The following is a 26,127-nucleotide window of genomic DNA, read 5'->3' as shown; positions in this document are numbered from 1 at the left end:
TTTATCATGGATTAAATCACAGGCCTGTGATTTTTGTGGGCTGCTAGGTTGTGAGGATACGTGATAAAATGAAATTATTGTTTGACCCCAAATTGTACCAGATTTTGGAACAGAGTGAATAAAGTAGCTTTGAGATTGGGATTGGAATTAGCTTTTTTTAAATGACATCTATTGTGTGTGAGTGTGTGAGTCTGTGTGTGTGAGTCCGTGTGTGTGTGTGTACAAGAGCCTGTGTGAACACACATGTATGGAAGGCAGCAGACAACTTGTATAAGTTGCTTCTCTCCTTCTACCACATGGGACCTAGGGATCAAATTGAGGTTGTCAGGTTTGCCAGCAAACGCCTTTACCTGCTGAGCCATCCCATGGGCCCCTGAATTAACTTTTTTAAAATTGTCTTACTAATTGTAGGTGTCAGTATTTCTTGAGGTCAGGAACTGGCTGCACTGAGCTTCTGGAAATAGTTTCAGAATAAGCTAAAAGAATTTCTGTAAAAGGTAGCTCAGCTTTGGTTTCCACTATCCTGGTGCTCAGAATGTAGCCCACCCTTCCGTCGGTCTGCAGTGTGGCATGCTGGAGGAAGTGGGGAGGGAGTCTTGATGAAGAAGGATCTTAAATCCTTCACCTGGGCCCAGATGCTTTCATTGATCCCATCACTCCGATAGGCAGACAAAGGGCTATTTTGTTGTTGTTATTCTCATGTCTTGGTGGTGGAGGCCTGAAAGAAGGAAGTACAGGATCTTTTATGGCATGCATTAAATAAGCTGCAGGCCTGTGCTCTTGTACCTGAGTGGGTGGTTTTATGGCCTAATTCTCTAATTGCTGGCGTTTATGACAGTGTGGATGCTACTGGCCCTGTGGCTGAGGTAGATTAATGCTGGGAATAGGGAGAGAAGAGGGCCCCCTTTGTTAGCCTTTCCTTTTCTCCTTCAATAAGGTCTCTGAGAAAGCCCCGAGGAAATGCTCAGACACTAAAATGAGAGAATGACTTCCCATAAAATGGTCCTTTATGTTTTTAAAGGGATGGGTTGCTTTGCTTGACCTATCCAAAGAAATCCATACCACCACCACTGTTAAATATTTCAGTGAGTTTTTTACCTTGTCAGGTTACACACCTCATGGGAAGCCAACCATGAGGCTGAAGCCGTTACCTAAGGTTTGCATTTAAAGACCTGACTTGCAGTTGTAGACTTGTAGAGAATACAGGTTCCCTTGTGGGGTTAATACAAAGCTTCCTGGAGGCCAGGTTGGTTTAACTTCTTAGATTTAGAATATACCACCCTAATAGGTTTTTGTTTAACAAAGGTATCAATGTAAGAGTTAGTTGGCAGTTTTCTGCACAGTGCATGAAAATTCCCCTTCCTTGAAATGAGTAGTTGTTTTTTCTGTTTGACGAATAGACTGGAGGGATTTCCCCGATGTATTGCCTCTCGGTCTGTATGAGGTCCGGTGGGTGGGGTCTATTTCACTGGTGCTTATTTCGGTGTCGAAGTGCCTTCTGTATATTTTACCCGTTTCCGTGCGTTTCTGGTTCTGTGTTGTGTTGCAGTGTGTACATGCATTGGTGACTTTCAGCACCATGAACCTTTCTGATATCTCCCCGCCTGAGAGCGCTGACCCTCATTGCCCGTGCGCTGCTGAAATAGCATTGTCTGATTCTCATTTTACTGCAGCAGAGTAAATGTGGCTCTCCGGCTTGAGGTAGGAGAGTAGCTTGAGTTGTGAGGAGTGGTTTTGGAGGAAATGTTTTTCACTGGGCTCACTTTTGAACTTGGTTCTAAAAACTAGAGAAAAGTTGATCATACATTCATAATAAATATTTCACTCCTAGAGCAATGAATATTGATAGGTGCCTGAAGTTTAGCTTTTGTCCGTTCATCAAAACAGACTAATTTTTAGATCAAACACAATACTGTCCCTAGATTATTGCCTTAATTATAAGCAGTAAAATCTTGTGGATAACATCTCTTTAAGCTTGGCTAATGAGGAAATCCTCTTGTAATCTCTCTGACTGGGAGTTTTTATTTGTGCATATATAAATGCCTTTACAAAGGGGACCGGGAATCTCATAGTCTAATCTGGAATAGTGGGAGATAATATAGCACAGTGATTAGGAGCTGCCAAGACTTGGCTCTGGATTTAGACTGCCTGGGTTCAAATCTTAATTTAGCCATGTATTAGCTGAGTGACCTTGCAGAGTTTAACTCCTTCATGACTTAGTTTCTTCATTTGCAAATTGGGGGTAATCATGCTTCATAAGAGTATTGTGGGGCTTAATTGAGACCATGCATGCAAAGCACTTACCACTTTGCTTAGCACGTAGGAGCCCTAGTTATTATTAGAATGAGAAATTGAAAGGACACAAGAACTATAACCTTTTCATCATACCTGGATTGTTTTATTACTTTGAGGTATGCGTGTGTGTGTGTGTGTGTGTGTGTGTGTGTGTGTGTGTGTGTGTGTGTGCGCGCGCGCGCACAAACCTATTTGAGTGCTATGGTTGACCCCAGCCACGACGCGACAAATGCTCTGTGTGTCCTGACTTCAGAATGTTACTGATTTTTGCTCTGGGTTTCAAGTTACCTGTCAGCTAAGTGGACCCGAACTGAAGGACAACTATCCATCTTGGTAACAGAAGGTATCATTGGTAGCCAAGGAAGACATAATTGGAGAGAAGACCCAGAGAGGGAGAAGGAGTAGGGAAGGAAGGTGGCTCCTGACTTACAGGATGACAGGCCCAGGCAGCTGCATAGGGGTTGCTACCTTGGTCTTTATGACTAAAAATATTCTTAATCTATTAATGGGATCACTTGGTGATCTTTTAACCAAAAACTCAGGGGTTTTCTGTTGCTGTTGTTTTGTTTTTTTGCCTCCCAGGTTCAGATCCATTGGTTTGTAATTGGTTACTGTGATGTTTGCCCTCAAGTTTCAATTTGGACAGAATCAATGTTGATCTGCAGTAGCCTTTGTCAGCTTGTGGAATCACAACCCCCTTGGGGGTGTCTAACGACCCTTTCACAGAGGTTGCCTAAGACCACCAGAAAACAAAGGACATTTACATTCCAATTCATAACAGTAGCAAAATTATAGTTATGAAGTGGCAGTGAAAATAATTTCATGGCTGGGGTCACCACAACATGAGGGACTACTAAAGGATCACAGCGTTAGGAAGGTTGAGAACCACTGTTTTAGAGAAATCAGTGCAGTGCAGTCAACAATTTAATTATAGAAGAGATGTTGCGTGGTAAGTTACAACTTCTGGGGATGGGACCTTGTTATTGTTATTGAGAAATAACAATGACTTCAAGTAGTGAAAAATGAATTAAAATTTGAAAATAATTAGTAGAAAGAATAGTAAGCTTAAGAAAGAAAAATACCAGCCTAGAGATACGATTCTGTGGGGAAGAGTACTGTCTGCTTGAATAGAAGCCTGTATTTGATTCCCAGCACCAGATGGCAATTCAGTCATCTGTAATTCCAGTTCTAGGGGATCCAGTGCCTTCTTCCGGCTTCTGTGGGCACCATGCACTGACATGGTACACAGACATACGTGTAGGAAAAACATCATACACATAAAGTTTAAAAAAAAAGAAAAAATTGAAATGTTTCTGCCCATTAAGGAAAGAAAAAAGGAAACATACAGTTCTGTAAGTACCTCTCTTTCTTTTTAAAAATATTTTTATTTGGGGGCTGGAGAGACGGCTCATCAGTTAAGAGCACTTATTGCTGTTGCAGAAGACATGGGTTAGATTCCCAGCACCCACATTGTGCTTCACAACCATTCATAGCTCCAGTTCTAGGGGCTCTGAAGCCCTCTTCTGACTTCCTCCGGCACCAGACATGCACATGGTGTATATACACACATACATATGTACACACATACAGTCAGTCAAAACATCCATAAAATAAATCTAAAAAATATTTTTATCTATATGAATGTTTGGCCTGAATGTATGTATGTACGTACGTATGTATGTATGTATGTATGTGCACCGTGTGCATGCAGTACCTGCCCTAAGAGGGTGTTGGGTGCCCTAGACCTGGAGTTAGAGGTGGTTGTGAGCCACCATGTGCTGGACAAGAAAGAACTCAGATCCTCTGCAAGAAGAGCAACAAGTACTCTTAACCACTGAGCAATCTTTAATCATTCCAGCCCTGCAGTACCTCTCTTCAATGAGGACATGTTGGGGGTTAGTGAGGTGGCTCAGTGAATAAAAGGTCCTTGACACAGACCTTGATGACCTGAGTTTGACCCCTACAGCCTACATGGTGGAAGGAGAGAACCAACTTCTGCAAGTTGTCTCCTGACCTCCACACATACACTGTGGTGTACACACACACACACACACACACACACACACACACACACACCCCTGCGCTTATGCACATAGATCACCTACACATACAAAATAAATATAACCAAACTTTTTTAAAAAAGGAAATGCCTACTGAAACACTACCTGCCATCTTTCACAGGTCCAGGCAGTAGTTGTCCTTGAGTCCTGTGGCTCGGAGGTGGCAGAGCTGAGATCCCAGCCCTAACGCGTTCACTCTTGGTGTTTGCCTTGTGTTACAGTCCTTCTCTTCCCACCCCGGCCACTGGTTTCTGAGCCGGATCCGATACGCTGTTGCGGCGTCTCTTCCGTCAGTCTCTCTATGTCTGTCACTGAGACCATTATGGTGCGCTCCTAACTGGCCACCTCCCTCTTCACCGCACACAGTGTGCCCAGTGCTTTCCTTAAGTAGAGAGCGGTTCTGTTACTGTTTCCCTTTGACTTCTCACAAATAGATGATTTTCATTCTCAGCCCTTCGTAGCTCACCCGGTCTGCATGTCTGCGTTTGAACTCTATCTGCTAAGTACACTTTCTTACTTCTCTGCTCCATCTACATTGGACGGGGACACCATTGATGTGTTCTCCCTGGGCTTTCTGCTCTGCCTCGGTGCCTTTGCCGAGCCTCTTTGCGTGAGCCTTCAGTTCACCTGCCCCTGGGTTATTCAACTCTGCTCAGCTCTGGTCTTCGTATCGCTACTCTCCCATGAAACATTCACAGATACTGCTGTGAGTTGAAATTCTGTTTCTCCTTTTTTAAAAATTTTGTTCCCAACCCTCCAAGAGCTTCCTTACTCCTTTCATTGTGGATGCCTGTAAATTCATCTGTCTTTGCCCCAGTAGTTTATGGCTCCCTTGAAGACTGGATTCCTAAGTGTAAAGTGGATCCGTGACTACTGAACTCTTAGGAGTACTGCAAGGATTTATTGTAGTAAATTAGGAGAACTTGTGCACAACTCCGCAGTTTTGACTTGTTTGTAAAGAAAATAGTAAGCAGCCTGGGGAGAGGGCTCTGTTGGTTAGAGTGCTTGCTGAACAAGCACGAAGACCTGAGTTTGGATGCTCAGCACCCATAAAAGCCAGGCATGATGCATGTGTCTGGAACTCCAGGACTAAGACAGGTCGATCCTTGGAGCTCACTGGCCGGCCAGCCTTGTCAAAAAATGTTTAGCTCTGGGTGCAGTGAGAGACCTCAAGGCGGGGTAAAGCAGAGAGCGGCATCATCCCCTGACCTGTGTACCAGCATGCATAGCCCATCACTGGCCTTTTAATTGATAATTATTAATTACTTTTTGAGACAAGGTCTTGCTGTGTAGCCCTGGCTGGTCTGGAACTCCCTATGTAGACCAGGTTGACCTCAAACTCAGGGATCCACCTGCCTCTGCCTCCTATACAGGACTTAGTTTAAAGGTACTCCCAGGTATGGGTTTGGAAGTGATGTTGGGGTATTCTGATTAGATGGCATTGTCATTTATATAGATAACATTTAGCGCTGATCAGCCCTTTACTTGAATCTTGTTTCCATTTCTAGGTTCCTCAGCTTAAAAAGGATGAGGAGACCTTGGAGATGGTTGTGAGGAGATTCAAAAGATGATAATATGATTGGAAGTCAGTAAGGTTGAGAGAATGAAAGGTTAAGAGATAACTATAATTGTTCAAAAACCATGAATGGATTCATTATTAGGAATGGTAACTGTTTGTTCTCTAGCTCCATTGATACTGGAATACGAGAAAATAGGTTTAAACTGAACGGGGGCAGTTGAAAAAAAGAACTTGTTGCTAGTGATGGTTGTCATAGTGATGGGAAAAGGTTACCAAAATAATGCACTGTGGAGGTAGATTTGAAAAATCCAGTCTGTCTACATATGTATAAAGTGACCTTTCACTCCATCTTCCTGTGAATCAATAAATACAGCCTTACTCAGCTCCTTGAGGACATGGATCATGGTTTATATCTTTTACTATTTATTCCTCAAGGTGTCCTAGGGCCTTACTGGCTCCTCAAGAAGTATTTGATTTGAATTGTCAATTTATGACAATAATTAATTTTTGTAGTAAGATTCCAGAGAGATGTCTTCTAGAGAAATGAAATATGGTTTTTGTAGTGGTTTTATAGGAGGATAAAACTTTTTAAAGTGAAGCTACAAGACAAATTGTAGATATCAAAAAGAGCCAGGAATAACAAGATGTGATCCTCAGACAGGAAGTAAGAAATTGCCTAGAGGTTTCATGCCCGTCTCCAGTTGTGCGTGGAAGAGGAAGGCTCCAGAACACCCTTTCCTAGGGTTCCACTGCTGATGGAAGGTCTTAACAGATGCTTGCAAGTTGCTTCCAGTCTGACATCAACTCACTTCATGTGAATGAGTCTTATATAAACCTCTGACCCTTGGCTTGTGAGTCTCTGTGGAGGGTTTGCATCACTCAGAATGAAACCTTTTTAGATATGTTGGGTTGCAGAAAGCATTTCCTGTACAGTCAGACCGAGAACTGTGAATTGGGATTATTCATCTAGATTACTAAAACTCTGGGCTGAGTTCATGGTAACACCAGCCAGCTTTCCCACCGCCAGGACCTCCATTGGGGTTGTTGAACGGTTAGAATTTTTGAATTGTGTATGAATGCCTTCTTACAAGTGATAAAAGAATGAGCTACTGAGTTTATTCTCTGAGTTTCATCAAGTCACGTCCACTTTTAACGAGTTACTCTCGTGGAATGACTACAATGTATAGAAACTGGTTCCCTGCAGGATACTGCAGTGGAGTCAGATGGGAGGGCCGGGACTCCCTGGTCGGACAGCTGCTGTGTGCAGAAACTGGAGCACTGGGGGAAGAGCGGACTTAGACTTTGCTTGTAGACTTCAGTCACCGACCATACTGGTCACATGCACAGAGGAGAGGGGAAGCACTTAACCCCGTAAGCTTTCTCTGTTCTTGTTTTTGTTTTAAGACAGGGTCTCATTATGTAGACCGGGCTGGCCTTGAACTCACAGAGATCTACATGTCTTTGCCTCCCAAGTACTGGAATCAAAGGTGTGCACTACCATATTGGTCTCTGTTTTTTTCTTGAGGACCTCTACTATCAGAGCAAGTTTTAAAAATACAAGGGACTTTTTAAAAAATGTAGTTAATGCCACCCATTGTAGGCTTCTCATAACTTGATAGCAAACTTCCAAATATGATGTAGTTGTCAAGAGAACATGAGTTCCCCAACCCTAATATTTGAACATTAAGTCCTAAAAGAACAATGAGTCTGATGGAGAACCTGGTAGCCCTGTTGCTTTCCTAAACGGGATATTCATGTTGTTATTCTTCATGTTGCTCCTCTGTAGAGAGATGGCCCTGTTTACTTTAGAGGGAAGGAAGTTGTGGCTTTCTCAGTGATACCCACGTTGCTGTTGGTCATTCAGTAGCCCATGGTCCTAAAAGGAAAGACGAAACTTGACTTTGCATATTAATGAGAAGAACAAACCAGGAGGGAACTGAAATTTTATAGTGAAAACATGTAGTGGAGAGCCAGGCATGGTACCTTATGTCTGCAGTCCCAGGACTCAGGAGTGAAGAGAATTGTTAGTGTATGAGTGATAGGCCAGCCAGGTCTACATCCCAAGACCTTTATCTCAGAGGGAAAAGAGGAAGGGAAGGAGGGAGGGAGGAGAGAGAAAATAACTCAGCTTCAATTAGGATATAGCTCAAAATGAAGTTCACTGCTTCAAGGTGGTGTGTGAGGGACCATATTCTCTTACAGTGAAAAGAGCCGTCGGCTGACATTCTGAAGTTAGTGTTTGTTTAACATTCTAGCCTGGAGAGCTGGTTGTTTGTGGTGCCTCCCTGTTAGAAGAGACTAAGTCCTGTGGTTCTGATCCTTAACTTAATTTTCTACAATGTGCCAGTTAGGCGGGTTGATTTCTTTTTCTTTGGCAAACAGATAGGCCAGTTCAGACTTGGAAACTGCGGAGGCTAGAAGTATACTTGATTTCCTTCTTGTTTTGTTGAGACAGGGTCTCATGGAGCCTTGAACTTGCTGTGTAGCTGAGGATGGCCTTGAACTCTTGCCTCTTGCCTCTACCTCCAAAGTGCTGGAATTACAGGCCCGTGCCACCATGCCTTGTTTTTAATGATTCTGTAAAGTAATTTGGGCCATTGCCAAGAATCTGAATAGCCTACTGTCTGAGCTGGTGCTTGCATTCCACTGTTTTGTTTTTAAAGACAGATGAGCTATTTTATGACTTCCTCTCTTTCCGAAGCAGGATGGGTAGAATTCACCTGGCTCATTTGCTTAGCTCTCTCGAGCATCTTTGCTTCTTGCTCTTGTTGACATGGAGTGGCTTTGAGGGGCACTGTCTCCTCTTGTTGTAAAAGGTATAGATCTGTGGTTCTTAGGTGGCAGTTGCTAGGTAGAACTGAATTAAAAGCTTGAAAACTGGAGTTCATTTTTGTATGTTGAATATTGTGACCTCCTATTGCTACTGGAGAACAGTATGCTACGGTCTTTGCACCTTTTAATCCTGGGTGACCTTTCCTCATTAACATTTTTTTCACTAGCAGTCATATGTAAAAGAGCTTAAGTCCCTTCCTGGCTGTGGTGCGGTGGGACAGTCAGCTGTCCCTGCGACGCACCAGCAGTCCGAGAGGATTGGCACTCCACCTTGCCGACCAGCTCACAAGACACTGGTGTCAGATCAGTAACTGTATACATTTCTTTTTTTTTTTTCCTTAGCAAGACTCTCACTACATATACAAAGTCCTAGGTACCTGAATTATTCCCCTAGACGATTCCTGTTAACATTAGTTTTAAGAGCTCCAACCTTCAAATTATCAATTCCCAAAGTATCTTGCAAAGTGCTATAATTATTTTAGTACTTACATTCATGTTATATTTTAAACTGCACTTTAAAAAAAGAAATTAGATATTAAGCTGAGGGTTGGGGGCAGAGCTTGCCAAATGCTAGAACCCCAGCGCTTGGTCACTTGCTAATTTCTTGGGAACTTGGGGATCCTAGGACTTTGTATATGTTGGACAAACACTTTACCACTGAACTATTATTATTTCATTTTTATTTTGAAGATTTTTTTTTTTTAAATTGAAGACAGGGTCTCATGTAGCTCTGACTGGCTTGGAACTCTCTATGTAGAGCAGGCTGGCCTTGAACTCAGAAACCTGCCTGCCTCTGCCTCCGGAGTGCTGGGACTGAAGGTGTGCACCACTCCAGGAGACTGTGAACTCTTCTTGGTCATCCTGATTCCACCACTGCGGTTAGCAGCGTGTACTCTCCACTCTGCTTTGAGACAGAATCTTGATAAATTGCCCAGGCTTCCCTGTCCTCGTCCTGCGCCTCCCAAGTTCCTGGGATTACAACAGTTTATGTGTTGATTTGACAGTGGGTTGTGTTAGGCTGGGCATAGAAAAAAAAGAGAGAGAAATTTAAAAACTATTCTCAAAGTATTTGCTGGTGTTTCCTTTTCAGTTTAAGGGAACTTCTCTAATCAGAAAAGTGCCCCTTCCTCTGTAAGGCCGTCCTCTCCCCTGGAGCCCTGGATTTCAGCTCTTTGACTACTCATTGTTGTTCCTGCCAGCAACCCCTCTCTTGCATAGGCAGTTTCTCAACCCATCACAGTATAAAACTATCTGTCTGAATACAGTTCGTTTCTCAGTCCATCACAGCATAAACTATCTGTCTGAATACAGTCCGTTTCTCAGTCCGTCACAGCATGAACTATCCGTCTGAATACAGTCTGTTTCTCAATCCATCACAGCATAAACTATCTGTCTGAATACAGTCTGTTTCTCAGTCCATCACAGCATAAACTGTCTGAATACAGTCCGTTTCTCAGTCCATCACAGCATAAACTGTCTGTCTGAATACAGTCCGTTTCTCAGTCCATCACAGCATAAACTATCTGTCTGAATACAGTTCGTTTCTCAGTCCATCACAGCATAAACTGTCTGTCTGAATACAGTCCGTTTCTCAGTCCATCACAGCATAAACTATCTGTTTGAATACAGTCCGTTTCTCAGTCCATCACAGCATAAACTGTCTGAATACAGTCCGTTTCTCAGTCCATCACAGCATAAACTGTCTGAATACAGTCCGTTTCTCAGTCCATCACAGCATAAACTATCCGTCTGAATACAGTTTGTTTCTCAACCCATCACAGCATAAACTATCTGTCTGAATACAGTTTGTTTCTCAATCCATCACAGCATGAACTATCTGTCTGAATACAGTCTTCCTTTTAAAGCCCCTGGGTCCATGGCCTCCTCCAGTTACTGCCTGAGCTTTACCTTTTACAGCAGACCATCGTCTTTAAAGTGCTGTAATTGCTGTCTCCACTTTCTTACCCCCCAGGCCCTCAACTCCTGCAGTTGGGCTTTATCCCCAAGACTCAGCTAAGGTAGCTCTCATCAAGGGCTGTGTGTGTGTGTGTGTGTGTGTGTGTGTGTGTGTGTGTGTGTAGGTGTTGGCAGGGGGAGGTCTCTGTCTTAACCAGATTGGATAGATAAGCCTTATCCTGTCAAACTCTTGCAGCATTTGAACCAGCTAAGCACTCCCTTCGGTCTTTCCTTGGACCTGTCACTCTGTACTCACAAGTTCCTCATTTTTAGTGTTCGGCCTGGCCCTTCTCTTCCCTGAGCCTGCCTGAGGCAGCCAGGAGTCCACCTGCTGCTGCCTTCTCTCCCCAGGTGGTCTTCTCCAGGCTTTCATCTATATGCTGAAAACTACTGCCTAAAATTTAGTCTTTTTAATACTGGCTACTTTGTGTAGTTCCAGACTTTATAACCAAGTGCATATTTGACATTTCTGTTTGGGTGATAGTAATAGTAACTTGGCTAACATTTACTTGAGTGTTTATTGTGGGCCAGACTGTATTGTGACCCTTCACAAATATTTTCTCACCTAATCTTCATGACCCTCTCTCTATGAGGCAAGGAAATAGGCGATTGGACTCCAATAGGTATTTCACACCAGCTGTCTCCGACCACCGCCCCCCGCCCCCAAACCTTTGCCATTCCCAGTCTGTTTTGGGTTGAGTGTACCAAGTACTTAGTTGCTCAGGCCTAAAACTCCATGAGAGATGTGCTTGATTTCTCTTCATTCTTATCCCAAATCTGAGTTCAGTAAATTCTTTATACTTCATCCAGAACATACCCCAACTCCCAGCTCCTCCTCACACCTTCGCTCCTCATAATCTCATCTATCTCCTCACATGTGCTGGTCCTCACTAGAGTTTATTTCACACAGCAACTGTGAATTCCAGGATCAGATACATGGTTTATTCATGGTAAATCGGCCACCACTGCTAGAATAAACCGAAATTCTTCAACTATGGCCAGAGGTGAGACACCTCTGGCCCAGCATGATTTTTCTTTTCTTTTACCTCTTCTCATTCATTCTGCTGCAGAACCACTGGCTGCCGTGCATGCTCTGTTTGCTGTTCTCTAGACTTTTGCACGTGTTGCGCCTTTGTGTTTGGATTTTCCTCATTTGGGTGCACTCAGCCCGCTTGTCTGCAATGGCAGCTGCTGTCTGTTACCGTTTAGGAACTGCAGACAGTGAGTGCATCCACGGGGGAGATTCTGGCACCAACACAAGTTTCTTTATTGACGGGTCACGCTGTGATCCCAGCACTCAGGAGGCTGAAGCAGGAAGGCTGTTGTGAGTTTGACCAGCCTAGGCTGCTTAGTTCCAGGTCAGCCTGGGCCTGCAGAGGGAGACTTGTCTCAACAAAACAAAACAGTCAGCTGAGGCAGGAGGATTACCTGGGCTTTGAGGCCCTGACTCAAAAAACAAACAAACCAGCCGGGTGGTGGTGGCGCACGCCTTTAATCCCAGCACTCGGGAGGCAGAGCCAGGCGGATCTCTGTGAGTTCGAGGCCAGCCTGGTCTCCAAAGCGAGTTCCAGGAAAGGCGCAAAGCTACACAGAGAAACCCTGTCTCGAAAAACCAAAAAAAAAAAAAACAAACAAACCTCAAAATATTTAATATAACCTTTTTCTTTTGCATATTTGTGTGATGTAGTGTATATTCTTGTGTGTATACATGTATGCTTGCGTGTACATGTGTTGAGGCCAGAGGTCAACTTTGGGTATTTTCCTCCATTGCTCTGCACATTATTTTTTAGGACAGGGACTTTGACTAAACTCAAAATTCACTTTCTCTCTAGACTGACTGGACAGCAAACTCCTGGAATCTGCCTGTCTCTACTTCACCTAGCATTGAGGTTATAGATGCACACAGCCACACCTGGCTTTTATGTGGGTGTCAGAGATTTGAACTCAAGTCCTCGTGCTTGTCTTGTGAACATTTTTATCCACTGAGTCATCTCCCCATCCTCATTTCATGTATATATATTTTTTCTTTTTTGATTCAAGGTCTCCCTAATATAATTTTTAGTTATATTTATCTGTTGTGTGCATGCACACATGTGGAAGTCAGGGGATAACTTGGCAGGAGTTGGTTCTCTCCTTCCAGAATGTGGGTCCCATAGGGCAAACTCAGCTCATCAGGCTTGGCAACAAGTATCCCTCTGAGGAATCTAGCCCCCATGTAATTTGTAGGTGTGTGAAATACTCTTTTTTTTTGGTTTTTCGAGACAGGGTTTCTCTGTGTAGCTTTGCGCCTTTTCCTGGAACTCACTTGGTAGCCCAGGCTGGCCTCGAACTCACAGAGATCCGCCTGGCTCTGCCTCCCGAGTGCTGGGATTAAAGGTGTGCGCCACCACCGCCTGGCGAAATAGTCTTTTAGGCTTTCAAGCCATTTAAAAGTGGCATAAGACTGAATGGTGGTGGCGCACACCTTTAATCCCAACACTCAGGGAGGCAGAGGCAGGTAGATTCCTGTGAGTTTGAGGCCAGCCTGGTCTACAGAGTGAGTTCTAGGACAGCCAGGGCTATACAGAGAAACCCTATCTAGGGAAAAAAAGTGGCATAAAACATTTTAGTCTTAAAAATTCGGTTTCTTTGTTTTATGTGTATGAGTGTTTTCCCTACCTTGTGTGCCACATGCATGCCTGATGCCCAGAGAGGTCCGAAGAGGGCATTGGATCCTCTGGAACTGGAGTTAGGAATGGCTGTGAGCCACCGTGTGGGTGCTGGGAACCAGTGCTGGTGCTTTGCAAGAACAAACAAAAATGGGCCCCCTTTGGTCTGTGGCTTGGTGTCACCTCCGAGAAGCCTTTCCTGATTTCTCAGTGGCTCACCGCACAGCTGGCACAGCTGGCACAGCTGGCATATCGAGCTCTCCAGTCTATGACTCGCTCAGTGTGTATCTTCTCCCTGTCCACTAGACGGGATGCTCACAGGGCAGGCTACTTCCCTGGGCCAGTTAGTTTTTATCAACTTGACACAGTGAGGGCCTCTGGGAAGAGGGAACTTGAGCTGAGAAAATGTCTCCATCAGACTGGCCTGTAGGCAAGTCTATGGGACATTTTCTTGATTGAGGATTGGTGTGGGTACCATTCCACATGCCCAGGGTAGTACCATCCCTGGGCAGGTGGTCCTGGGAGATACAAGAAAGGTAGCTGAATGTGAGCCTGGAGAACAACCTGGTAAGCAGCTTTTCTTCATAGATCTGACCCTGCTCCTGCTTGAGTTCCTGTTCCAAATTCCTCCTTGAAGACTGTGGGAGAGTAATATAAGCCAAATAAACCCTTTCCTCCCCAGGGTGCTTTTGATTTAGTTGTTTGTTCAGCAGTAGAAAGCAAACTAGGACATTCCCCATCTGTACTAGTTAGTTTTTGTCAACTTGACACAAACTAGTCACCTGGAAAAAGGAAACCCCAATTGAGGAAGTGCCTCCCTCAGATTGACCTGTAGGCATGGTCTGTGGGCCATTTTCTCAATTGCTAAAGGATGTGGGAGGGTCTAGGCCACTGTGGGCACTGCTCCCCTGAGCAGGTGGGCCTGGGCTGTGTAAGAGTAGCTGAGAAGCCAGTGAGTAGCACACCTCCATGGTCTCTGCTTCAGTTCCTGCCTCAGCTTCTCTTGATGGAGGGCTGTAACCTGTAAGGCAAGTAAACTCTTCCTTCCCCGGGTTGTCTTTGGTTAGTGTTTTCTGAGAGCAAAGAGAGGCAAGCTAGAAGAGCGTCTGTGGTCTTGAGGGTCAGACAGTACCTGGCAGTACTCAGTAACCACTTGCTAAGTGAACGGATGCTGATCGCAGCTGAGTTACGGCTGCTGGCTGCTGTCCTTGTTTTCTGGTCTCTTTCTTACTGTAGTTCGTTATGTAGTGTTACTGCCAGACATTAGTGAGCTGGTGGCAGTGCGCTGTTTCAAAAACAGTGTCCGGTTTTTGCCTTTGTTTTTAATTTTGTCTTATGTGTATGGGCATTTTGTCTTTCTTCTCTGTCCTGCTGGGGCTACTCTTGGTCAGCCTAACCAGTTTCTAGTAATTCCTGCATCTGGTTTTCTCTTCTCCCCATTACTCTGAATAAGCTTTGGCTTGTTACTATCTTCATAATTTGTTTTCTTCGGAGCTGCATGCTCTTTTAGCCCAGGATGCTCTTGAACTTGATATCTAGTCAAGGATGCGTCTTCCATCACGTGCCATTGTGCCTTGCCAGAGCCAAAATTTTAAAAGCATGGTGGCTGTGAACTTCTTGTCGAATCTGTCCTTTTGCTCAACCCGCTTGGCCACTGCAGTCACTCTCTCTGACCCTGTAACAACCTCAGAGGCCATAGACGGTTGTGTACACCCATAACCCTAGCTCCGTGAAGGCAGAAGGTCCTGAGTTCCAGGCCAGCCTAGAACTCCTGGGCTACATGAGATAAAAAAATCAAGAGAAATAATTAAAATAATATAAGATGGCCAGATGGAAGGACTTTGACTTGGTCTCTGTCTAGTTGTATCAGAAGGTGGGCAGCTTATTTACCACTTTATCTCTGTCTTGGTCACTGTTCTGTTGCTGTGAAGAGACACCATGACCACGGCAACTCTTAGAAAAGAAAGCATTCAATTAGGGATTGCTTACAGCTTCAACGGGTTAGTCCATTATCAGCATGATGGGGAGCATGGTGGGAGCATGTCAGCAGCATGTCAGCACTCATGGTGCTGAAGCAGTAGCTGAGAGCTACATCCTGATTTGCAGGCTATGAGAGACTGGGCCTGGCGTGGGCTTTTGAAACCTTAAAGCCCACCCCTCGGTGACACGCTTTTCTCCAACAAGGCCACACCTCCTAATCCTTCTCAAATCACTCCCTGATGACTAAGCAGTCAAGTATGTGACCCTGTGGGGACCATTCTTAGTCAAACTACCACCGTCTCTAAAAGTGTATGATATCCAGAAAGGATTTCTGTGCTGTTTACCTAGTGGAAGAATGTGTGTGTTTTATAGGCACATGCAGTGCAGCCCAAATGTCACTCGTAGGCTTAGGTGGAACAAAGTAGTTTAAATGATAGAAAGAGTCCTTCTGTTGGTTTGTTTAAAAACTGAAATGTTGATAAGGATTCTTTCATCAGTGTTTTAATATAAAGTTACATACACAGGAAGGAAAAACAATCTACTTTTCCATTCAGTCACGGTGATTTGGTTTGTTTGTTGAGACGAGGTCTCCCCGGGTAGCTCAGGCTGGCCTTAAACTCCAAGTTCTTGCCAAAATGCTGAGATTACAGAGTGCTGGGATCTCAGGTGTGTGCCACCCTGTCTAGAGACTCACTGCCCCATGGAGCCTTTAGGATGAGGTCCATCTCTGCTAGGAGGTAGTTTTAAGCACTTGAAGGCCCGCGAGACCTTCCATGATCTGCCTCCTACCTCCCCACCTCTAGTAACTTCTGAATGGCTGTGCCTCTGTGCTTGTGTGTGTTATTCACTAGCTGCCTTTGCGCAGCGTTCCCACATAGGGTCCTCTAGCAGGGTCTCCTGTGTGCCACATTCTGTTCCTGTACTTAGCTATTCTCCCTCCTCCCTCTTTCTACAGGGTCTCACCGCGTAGCTGTGGAGGCTAACTTCAAATTAGGGATCTGTTTCAGCCTCCCAAGTTCTGGGGTTTTTAACTATAACCACCACACAATACCCTGCTTAGAGATGCATTTTATCTCTGCTCATCCCTTTACCTACGTGTAGTTTTAAAAGATTATTTATTTATTTATTTTGTTTTTTTCGAGACAGGGTTTCTCTGTGTAGCTTTGGAGCCTGTCCTGAAACTCGCTCTGTAGACCAGGCTGGCCTTGAACTCCGCCTGCCTCTGCCTCCCAAGTGCTGGGATTAAAGGTGTGCGCCACTACTGCCCAGCAAGTTTTTATTTTTCAATTATGTGCAAGTGGGGAAGGGTGTGCTTTTCAGTGCGGGTCCCCACAGAGGCTAGTGACATTGATGGCCCTGAGGCTGGAGTCACAGGCAGTTGTGAACTGCCTTGATGTGGGTCATGGGAATTGAACTCAGGTCCTTGGGTAAAGCATTTCATGCTTTTAACCTTCAGTCCTTTTTTCCAGCTCCAAGGAATGATTTTGAATAATATGTTCGTTGATGTTTTTCTCGTTGATTCAGTGAAGTTAATTTTGTAATTGGAGGAATTTGAATTTTTAGACATTTTAGAGACAGAATGCTGAGCTAAGGTTGCTAAAGAGCATGTGTGATTTGCATAGCACTTAGTTAAAGTGAGATGCCCAGGAAAGAGCAGGAACAGGGGTTCATGGTAGACCTTGTCCATCTCAGGCTAGGGCTGATGGAGCTTGTTTAATAGAGATGTATGGGGTGGTGGTGGTGGTGGTGATGATGATACCTAAGTTGATTCTGTAATTTAGGTATTATGAGTAGTACTGTAGGTGTTCTTTGTTTGGTAGGCTCATTGGTTGGTTGGTTGGAGACTGAGAATCTTATGTAGAGTAGATTCGGATGACCTTGAACTTTGACCCTCCTGCCCCAGTTCCTAAGTGCTGGAATAGGATACAGGAGTGTAATCACACCTGCTTTCATGTGGTGCTGGGGTCATGCTCGCTTGGCAGTTAGTTATTCTAGCCACTGAGCTCCTTCCCTGTCCCGGTCGATGTTTTTAGTGTAGCTTTGGTGGCGATCCACTTTAGCTTGAGAGGTTAAGGATTCTAAATAGGTGATTTTTCTTCCTCTCACCATGTTCCATTGGGGAGCATTAAGAAAGACACAGAGGGGCTGGAGAGATGGCTCAGCAGTTAAGAGCGCTGACTGCTCTCCCAGAGGACCTGGGTTCAGTTCCCAGCACCCGAATGGCGGCGCACAAGTGTCTGTAACTCCAGTTCCAAGGGACCCAACACCCATGGAAAATGTAAAATAAAAATAAATAAATTTTTTTAAAAAAGACAGGAAGCTAACTATTTTAGTTGGCTATAGGAGGGAGGGAGGATTATCTATGAATAATGACATTTTATAAGACTGTTCCACACTAGGAATTGTGTCATGCCTGATGGCTGAAGAGGGTCCAGTCTCCGATCTCCAGCCCTGTTGAGGTGCTTTGTTATATGTGAGGGGGTAAAAATGCCTTGGAGAACTTTGAAATCTACTGAGTGTTTCTTACCCACCAACTACTGATGTAAGGGAGAGTGAGCTAGTCCAGATGTAAGCATGTTTTTTATTCTGGATTATGAGTTAAGTCATATTTTGTTCTCAGTAACATTTTAACTAAACTTTGATTTTTGGGAGGAAGGCTAAGTTGTGCACCTGCCTGTCTTTGGCTTAGGTACTTATTGGAAGCAGGAATTGTGTATTTTCCAACTTTTCATCCAGAACACACTCTGGCTGGGACATGTGTGTGAATGGTTGTAAAAGAACCAGGAAATGAAAATATTACTTTGTTTGAAAAGTTTTCTTAGTCTTTCCTAGAAACACAGGTTTTTATGTATTTTTCTAAAATGCCTTTACTAAGTTTTACATGTAACGTTATTATCTATAATATTATTTTGGGCTCAGGTTCTCTTGTGGGAAGACTATTTTTTTCCCCCAAGACAGGATTTCTCTGTTTGTCCTGGCTGTCCTGCAACTCAAGCTGTAGACCAGGCTGGCCTCAAACTCAGAGATCCACTTGCCTCTGCCTCCCAAGTGCTGGGATTAAAGGTGTGTGCCACCAGGACAGCTGGGAAGATTATTCTTATTCCTTAGTTTTTTTTGAAATGGCGTCTCACTATGTAGATTCTCTCTCTCCCCTTCCTTTCCCTCCCCTCTCCTTCCTTTCCCTCCCCTCCCCTCCCCTTCCTTTCCCTACCCTACCCTCCCATCCCCTCCGTTCTTCTCTTCTTTCTTTTTAAAGACAGGGACTCGCCTGAAACTCCCTATGTAGCTCAGACTGGCCTCAAACTCAGAGAGATCCACTTATCTCCCCATCTTGGGTTCTGGGATTAAAGACGTTTACCACCATGCCCAGCAAATAAAAATCTTGAATGCTACGATATTTATGAGTCAGGGAGTTTAGTAGTAAAAGTGTGCGTAGAAGTTCCCAGCTAGCTGCCTTAGAATTATGGCAAGGAACAGTAAATTCTACATTAATTATTTTTATAATTATAGTTCACTTAGGGGGTGACATTGGATAGCTTAATTTACCATAAATCACCGGACACTAAATATGATTTAACAGTATTTATAGAGTTCAACTTGGCTAGGGTGCTTTTCTGTCTTGGTGTTAAGAAAAATGTTGAAATCTTAGTGCAGTCCAGTCTCCAAGAACATCATTGACCACAAGAGCTCATGCCTATACTGTGCCTAGGAATGCTGTGCTCCTCAGAGAAGGCCGTGATGAAGGAAGGGAAAAATGTGTGTATTGGGCCAGGCATGGTGGTGCACACCCTTAGTACCAGATTTCCCTGAGTTTGAGACCAGCCTGGTCTACATAGTGAGTTGCAGGCTAGCCAGGGCTACATGGTGAGTGAAACACTGTCTCAAAACAAAGCATAAAGGAAGAAAAGAAGTAGAAAAAGAAAAGTATGTACTAAGTGGCCTAGGACTCCTTGGCTATGTGTAACATAAAATCTCCTGCACACTCTCTTTAGCTGGGCACGCGCTCGTGCGTGTGTTTGCACGCGCAATGCCTTGATCTTTTGGTCTGTCAGCAAGTCTGGACCTATTAGAAGCTAGGACTGATATCTCTTTACATTGCCCTGAGGTGGTACCTGAATAAAGTGAGCAATGGAACCAGGATGAGAAGCCAATTGGGATGGTAGTACAGTGCCTCCCTTGGGGTTTTTTTGGGGGGTGGGGGGTGGGGTAAGGATTGTTTTGTTTTGCTTAATGTGTTTATTTAAGAATCTTAGCATAGAATTGGAAGTTCAGAGTCGGAAGACTAGAGCTCTGTGACATAACAATGACAGCTTTTTTTTTTTTTTTTTTTTTTTTAATGGTTTTTCGAGACAGGGTTTCTCTGTGTAGCTTTGCGCCTCTCCTGGAACTCACTTGGTAGCCCAGGCTGGCCTTGAACTCACAGAGATCCGCCTGGCTCTGCCTCCCGAGTGCTGGGATTAAAGGCGTGTGCCACCACCGCCCGGCCGACAGCTTTTGTTTTAACCAGGTTGTTTGGATCTTTGAAGAGTGGGCTTTTATTTTAAAGCATAGTCTAGAAATCAGTCTATCTCAAATGCCAAAAAAGTTCTTGGGTTGAAATGCAGCCTTTAGGGGAAAGGGGCCTCACTCTGTAGCACTGGCTAGTCTGGAACTCACTGTGTAGACCAGGCTGGCCTCAGTCCACAGAGGGTCTCAACCCCTGCCTCAGCCTCCCACATGCTGGGATTAAAGCATGTGCCAGCACGCCTGATAGCGGTCCTTTTTGACTGCACACTCTCTGCCTGTCTCGTTCTAATCTTATCCTGAGATCAGAAGGAGAACAAATGTTTCCTATCATCTTAGAAAATACTCCGAAGATTCTAAGTATTGACAGTTGCTTGACTGACAGCTCAGGAGCACGCTGACTGTTTTACAGGACTTTACAATGGGGATTGTGTAGTTAGGTTCTGTGAGCGTCTGCAGTACAGATGGTGACGTGAGTTGCTGATCGTGAACAAGATGGTATTTTCTCGTTTCCTTTAAAACTTGTAAATGTGTCACCTGATACTTTGTGTATAGTTGCTTGCACCGTTCGTTCTCCCTGTACTTGGAGATAAGCGAGACTCATTGCGTTAGTGGTGTAGCCTCCTGGGCTGTATTTGACCGCCCGCATCCAGGTACTGTGAGACACATGGATCAGCAGGTTGTTTGATGGGGCTGATGCAGAGAAGAGCAAACTGCCCAGAAGCTTGAAGGATCAGAAAGTGGCCGTTCCATGCTTTAGTTGTAGAATAAAAAGCTTGGGCTGTAGATGGTTTTTTGACTTCTTCAGTTTTTTATAGGTTCAGTTGTAACTGTTATGGTATGAAAGTGATTACATCCAGTAACAACTGAACCTCTTTAAACACATACTTTCCCTGTTGTTACCTGTATGTGTGATCTTGGATAGGTCATTAGGCCTCCCAGAACTTGTTCCTTCAATACAACACAAAAAAAATTAATAGGAATGCTGCTTTTTAGTTTTCTAAGTGATTTTTATATAAGTGGTTTCCTTCTCTTTTTACAGTGCTCCAGTAAAGAAAGACATGGAGAGAAAGTGACTTGTCTAAGATCACATAGCCTAAGAATAGCAGAACTGGGACTGGAGAGATGGCTCAGAGGTTAAGAGCACTGGCTGCTCTTCCAGAGGTCCTGAGTTCAGTTCCCAGCACCCACATGGTGGCTTACAACCATCTATAATGAGATTTGGCGCCCTCTTTTGCCCTGCAGACATACATGCAGACAGAACACTGTAAATAATAAATAAATAAAATTTAAATAGCAGAACTGAGTCCCAAAGCCAGGCCTTCTGGTGTTGCAGTCCATGAAATGTGGTCTGGCCTTCTCTAATTTTTTTTTAAGTTTTCTCCTTCTTTGAAATAATTTGCCACTGCCTATCTTATTTGCTTGATTTTATTGTTTTTTCTCCTAAACTACTATTTAATTGTCTTACTTCTGAGTGGAGAATGTAGCTAAGGGATAGAGTTCTTGTCTAAGGCCCTGGATTCAGTCCCCAACACTAAAATTTAAAATAACTAAGTCTGCCCAAAGCATATATTGAAAGTGGAACAATATGGACTTCTCATTTAAAAAATTGGATTAAGCCAGGCAGTGGTGGTGCACACCTTTAGAATTCAAGGTCAGCCTGGTCTACAGAGCAAGTTCAGGACAGCCAGGGCTACACAGAGAGACCCTGTCTCAAAAACTATCGGGAAAGGATTAAGCTGGGTTTGCTGGCACATGCTTGTAATCCCATACCTGGTAGGGGAGGAGGGGGAGTGGAAGGAAAAGCATCCTTAAGGTCACCTGGGCTGTGATACTGAGGCTCTGGCATCCCTTCCCCCTAAAAGAGACATTTTGTGTTGATTGGGCCTTTGTGAGTTTTAATAACTTTTTTGATACCAAGATCACCACAGAATTTATTTGACTTTTTAAAAATTTAATTTATTTTGTGTGTGGATGTTTAGCCTAAACATATGGCTGTACACCACATGCATACAGTGCCCTGAGACCAGAAGAGGGCATTGGATCCCCTGGAACTGGGTTATAGATGGTTGTGGATCACCATGTGGATGCTAGGAATCAAACCCAAACCCCAGTCCTCTGCAAGAGCAGCAGGTGCTCTTCACCACTGAGCCATCTCTCCGGCCCTGTTTGACTTGTTTTATTTTAAGATAAAGGCATAGGTTTTTCTTACAAATAATGTTCACAATAAGTGTTTATTTTAAACTAAGAGAATTTTTTTTAATTGCTTTTAACCTAGTGACAAAAGAAACTGTTATAAAAGAAAAGAACTCTAGTATGTGTTCCTTAGACTGAATACATTGGAATTAGAATACATTAAGAAATACATTTCTCTAGCCGGGCGGTGGTGGCGCACACCTTAAATCCCAGCACTCGGGAGGCAGAGGCAGGCGGATCTCTGTGAGTTTGAGGCCAGCCTGGTCTATGGAGTGAGATTCAGGAAAGGCGCAAAGCTACACAGAGAAACCCTGTCTCAAAAAACCAAAAAAGAAAGAAAGAGAGGAAAGAAAGAAAGAAAGAAAGAAAGATTTCTGAAGAGAATTTCAACATTTTTTAAAAAATACTTATTTTATGTGTATAGATTTTTGCCTACGTTTTATGTTTGTGTGCTATGCACCTGCCTGGTGCTTTCGGAGGCCAGAAGAGGGTGTCAGATCTCCTGGAACTAGAGTTGCAGATGGTATGAGTCATGTTTGGGTGCTAGGAATCAAACCAAGTCCTCCAGAAGAGCAGCCAGTGCTCTTAAACAGCTGGGGCGTCTCTCCAGCCCCTTAAATACTTTATAGTTTTAGACTTGGATAAATAAATAAATGCTGCCTAAAAGCCTTCAAGTTCAAGAGTTGAACTGCTAATTTGTCTAAAAGGTTCCATTTACGTGTTACTGTTTTCCTCAGTGATAAGTGGTTAAGGACCTTATTAACACTGGGCTCTAGTTTTAAACTGAGGAAAGAGCTCTTCAGTGGGAGTGGACAGTGTCATCCACTGGCGCTGTCCATAGGAGGAGAGTCTGGGGACTTTACCTGTTGGGACACAGTTGAGGATTTACCAGACTCTAGCAAGTCTGCACTTCGTTCCAGAGTGGTGGTGTTTGTGAAATATTCTCTCTCTCTCTCTCTCTCTCTCTCTCTCTCTCTCTCTCTCTCTCTCTCTCTCTCACACACACACACACACACACACACACACACACACACACACACACACACACACACCTTTCTAGAAAGAACTTTTTCTGAATCAGTAAATTTGTCCTAGTCAATATGTCTCAGTAGAACTTGTCCAAAATAGGCTGACCGATCCTTAATATTTTTTAAGGGCAGGTGAGGAGAGGTTTTGTTTGTTTGTTTTGTCTTTCCCAAGCAGAACTGGAAAAAAGATGTTTCCATTAGTGATGAAGGGAGTCGCTGTATGTGGTCAGGTTTTTATGATCCCTGTCGCCAACACTGCTGCCCGCCATTAAGTCTCTTATCACAGGGCATCTTAAGGTGATGCTCTCTAAAGTGCACGTGGAGACTCTGATCTCAGATGTATAGAAATCACGTCTAATAACAGTTCCTGAGTTAAGGAACTAACACTTATGGCACTTACAGTCTCTATAAAAATATTTAGTAGGCAAGAGATCATTATTTGGTTTATGGCATTCCTTGTATGTTTGTAGATTTAAGTGCTTGTTTTATTTGTGGCTGTGTACTTTTAACATTATCCTGATTTGCTTATTTATATTAAAGTTATCCTTTAATGGTTTGGGGTTGTGTCTGTAGTTTGAAATTTAGACTATCCCTTATCTACTGTTCACCAAAGATGAACTTTCAATGCATTGTTTTGTTACTACACAGCTATTATGTATAATGAAACTATATGACTGAGTCCATGATTTGAATCTTAGTTATTTTATAGAATCCATTTGGATAATGATATTCCTATGTAGAGGCTAATTTTCCAATGCATTTGTTTCATCTGGGCATTTCTTTGGGATTTATTCACGGTTATGTTTTTGCTTCCGATTGTAAAATAATTTTCCTTCGTTGTAGGATGAGCAGTTCTTAGGTTTTGGCTCAGATGAAGAAGTCAGAGTACGAAGTCCCACAAGGTCTCCTTCAGGTATGGCCAACGAAGCGTGTGCTGTCAGTCTGCGGTCTGTTTGATGGGAGGGTGTGGCTTCTCTCCGACTTAGGAACCAGACTGTATGGGGTGGTTTCTGCTACCTGTACTTGTTACTCCTTTACCATGGTTTTCTGGGTAATACTTGGGCGTGGGAGGCAGGTTTCCGCAGAATGATGTAGGGAGACCTGGTCAAATTTATCGTTTTCTATCCTATGGTAGTATTTATGCTTGTGGGGGGGAATTGCCCTCCCCCCTTTTTGTAGATGAAATTTAGTGTACTGTTGTCAAAGATACAGAAACAACATGTTGGCGCTCTATGATACCTTTTATCTAACCTTTAAAAGGCTGTACTAAAATAAAGAAACTGAAAATTATGTGGGTGTTTCCATTTATTAGCACTGTTTATCAATTCTCAACAAAGTTCTAGACGTACAGGCAGTTTTCTAAGATGGTCACTGGGCTTCACCTTTAATAGCTTGTATAGGTCAGTTCTCTGGAGGAATGGCTGAGGGTCTTTAATGGGAAACACACTCCTCACCTTGTCAACTCCTGACTTGGGTGGTTTTGTTTCTGTGGATAAACAGACTGGTTAAATACTGTGTTGTTAGATGTTTTTACTCTGTTTAGTTTGTGATGGTTGCTGCCATTTATGTCATTATATATTATATACTAATCTAATTAGACACCCAAGCTGACGATGTCTTTCCCTAAAGATGGTATTGCCATCTAGTGACTGGTAGCAGTGATCTGGGACCTGCTATTTAGACAGTGGTAGTGGTTTCTTTAAGAGGTGATAAAATCTTAAATTTTTATATAGGAAAGGGACAAAAAAATGACATAAGCAATTAGATGGAGCTGGTGTGTGGCCCTGACAGTAAGAAGTTAGCAGCTGAGTTAGAACTTCTCGGGTCCCCTTTTTCTACTTGTCTATGAAAGCTTCTTTTAAAAAGTCATATGGAAGAGGTTTCAGAATTGCTGAAGCTGGGCAGCCCTGTCAAATGGCCCACAGTGCTGAGGAGTCAAGTCTTCACTCTTAGTTAATTCACAGCTTTCACAGTGGTTTCCTTGTGAGTGTTTTCTTGACTGTCCATTCACATTGTTGTTGTTTTGAAGCATCTGGTTATGTTCTACTTAAATGAATTGTTACCTGCTGTCTTTGTTATAATTAGTATATATTGACAATTGATTTGTAAACTCTTTAACTCTCTTAAGGGAAGTCTGCTGAGTTATTTGGTGAGGAAGGAAGGCATTTGTGTTTATGTTACGAAGTTCAGCCAGGAGACTTCATTGATTTCTGTTGTGTTGGAAAGCAGCTCTGTATCACAACTATCCATAGAGGCTGCAGTCTCCTTTGATGCCTGGTGAGGGAGGTTTTGGTCTCAGAAGAATGTTGTACTATATAGCCCTGAGAAGCTAAGAGAGAATAAAAGAATGCTATAGGCTTTTTTTTTTTTTTTTGAGGCAGGGTCTCAACTTTGTAGCCAGGTTGGCCTGGAGCTCCCTGTGTAGCCCTGGCTAACCTTGAGTTTCCCAAGTACTGGGATCACAAGTACATCATGCATGGCTGTCATAGCCAGTTCGTACTGCATTTTAAATACAGGTTTCATTAGGTGGTAGAGACAGTTTTGCTCCTTGACTCTCTTCATAGTAGCAAGTCAAGCATCTTTATAATTTGGGAAATTCCTGTTTGCAGTAAGATCTCAATGTGTGGCCCTGGCTGGAACCCCATAGGCAGATCAAGTTGACCTTGAACTTATGGGTAGTCTCCTGCCTCTGCCTCCCTAGTGTTGGGGTTACAGGCATACCTACCTTCATCACACCTACCTATTTCCTTTTATTTAGAATAGCAAAGATCTATCTTAATAAATTGTTGATTTGACCTTAATATCAATTAAGGTTAAATCTTTTTGTAACTTGGACTAACTAGTTAAAGAAGTCCTAGGAAAGAGTAGATTAGCGGGCTGGAGAGATGGCTCTGAGGTTAAGAGCACTGACTGCTCTTCCAGAGGTCCTGAGTTCAGTTCCCAGCACCCACATGGTGGCTCACAACCATCTGTAATGAGATTTGGCGCCCTCTTCTGTGTACATAATAAATAAATCTTAAAAAAAAAAAAAAAAGTAGATTAGCAAGCTCACCACACAGGAGCTCTCATGCTACACACCGGTGGGTGGACTGACCACACAGGAATGAGCG

The 26,127-nt window shown here is 43.5% G+C and overlaps 1 protein-coding gene across 1 annotated transcript in view; it reads left to right on the top strand.

The window, feature by feature from the left end:
- Kmt2a (lysine methyltransferase 2A) overlaps positions 1-26,127 on the top strand; it is an 84,850-nt gene that overhangs the window by 6,408 nt on the left and 52,315 nt on the right. The window contains 1 exon segment of the mRNA XM_052758598.1: positions 23,861-23,930. Coding sequence (XP_052614558.1) covers positions 23,861-23,930 — 70 coding nt within the window.

Source organism: Peromyscus californicus, unplaced genomic scaffold (genome assembly GCF_007827085.1).
Source record: "Peromyscus californicus insignis strain IS unplaced genomic scaffold, ASM782708v3 Scaffold_11__1_contigs__length_118956290, whole genome shotgun sequence".
Classification (NCBI taxonomy): domain Eukaryota; kingdom Metazoa; phylum Chordata; class Mammalia; order Rodentia; family Cricetidae; genus Peromyscus; species Peromyscus californicus.
This window is presented reverse-complemented; position numbering and strand designations above follow the sequence as displayed.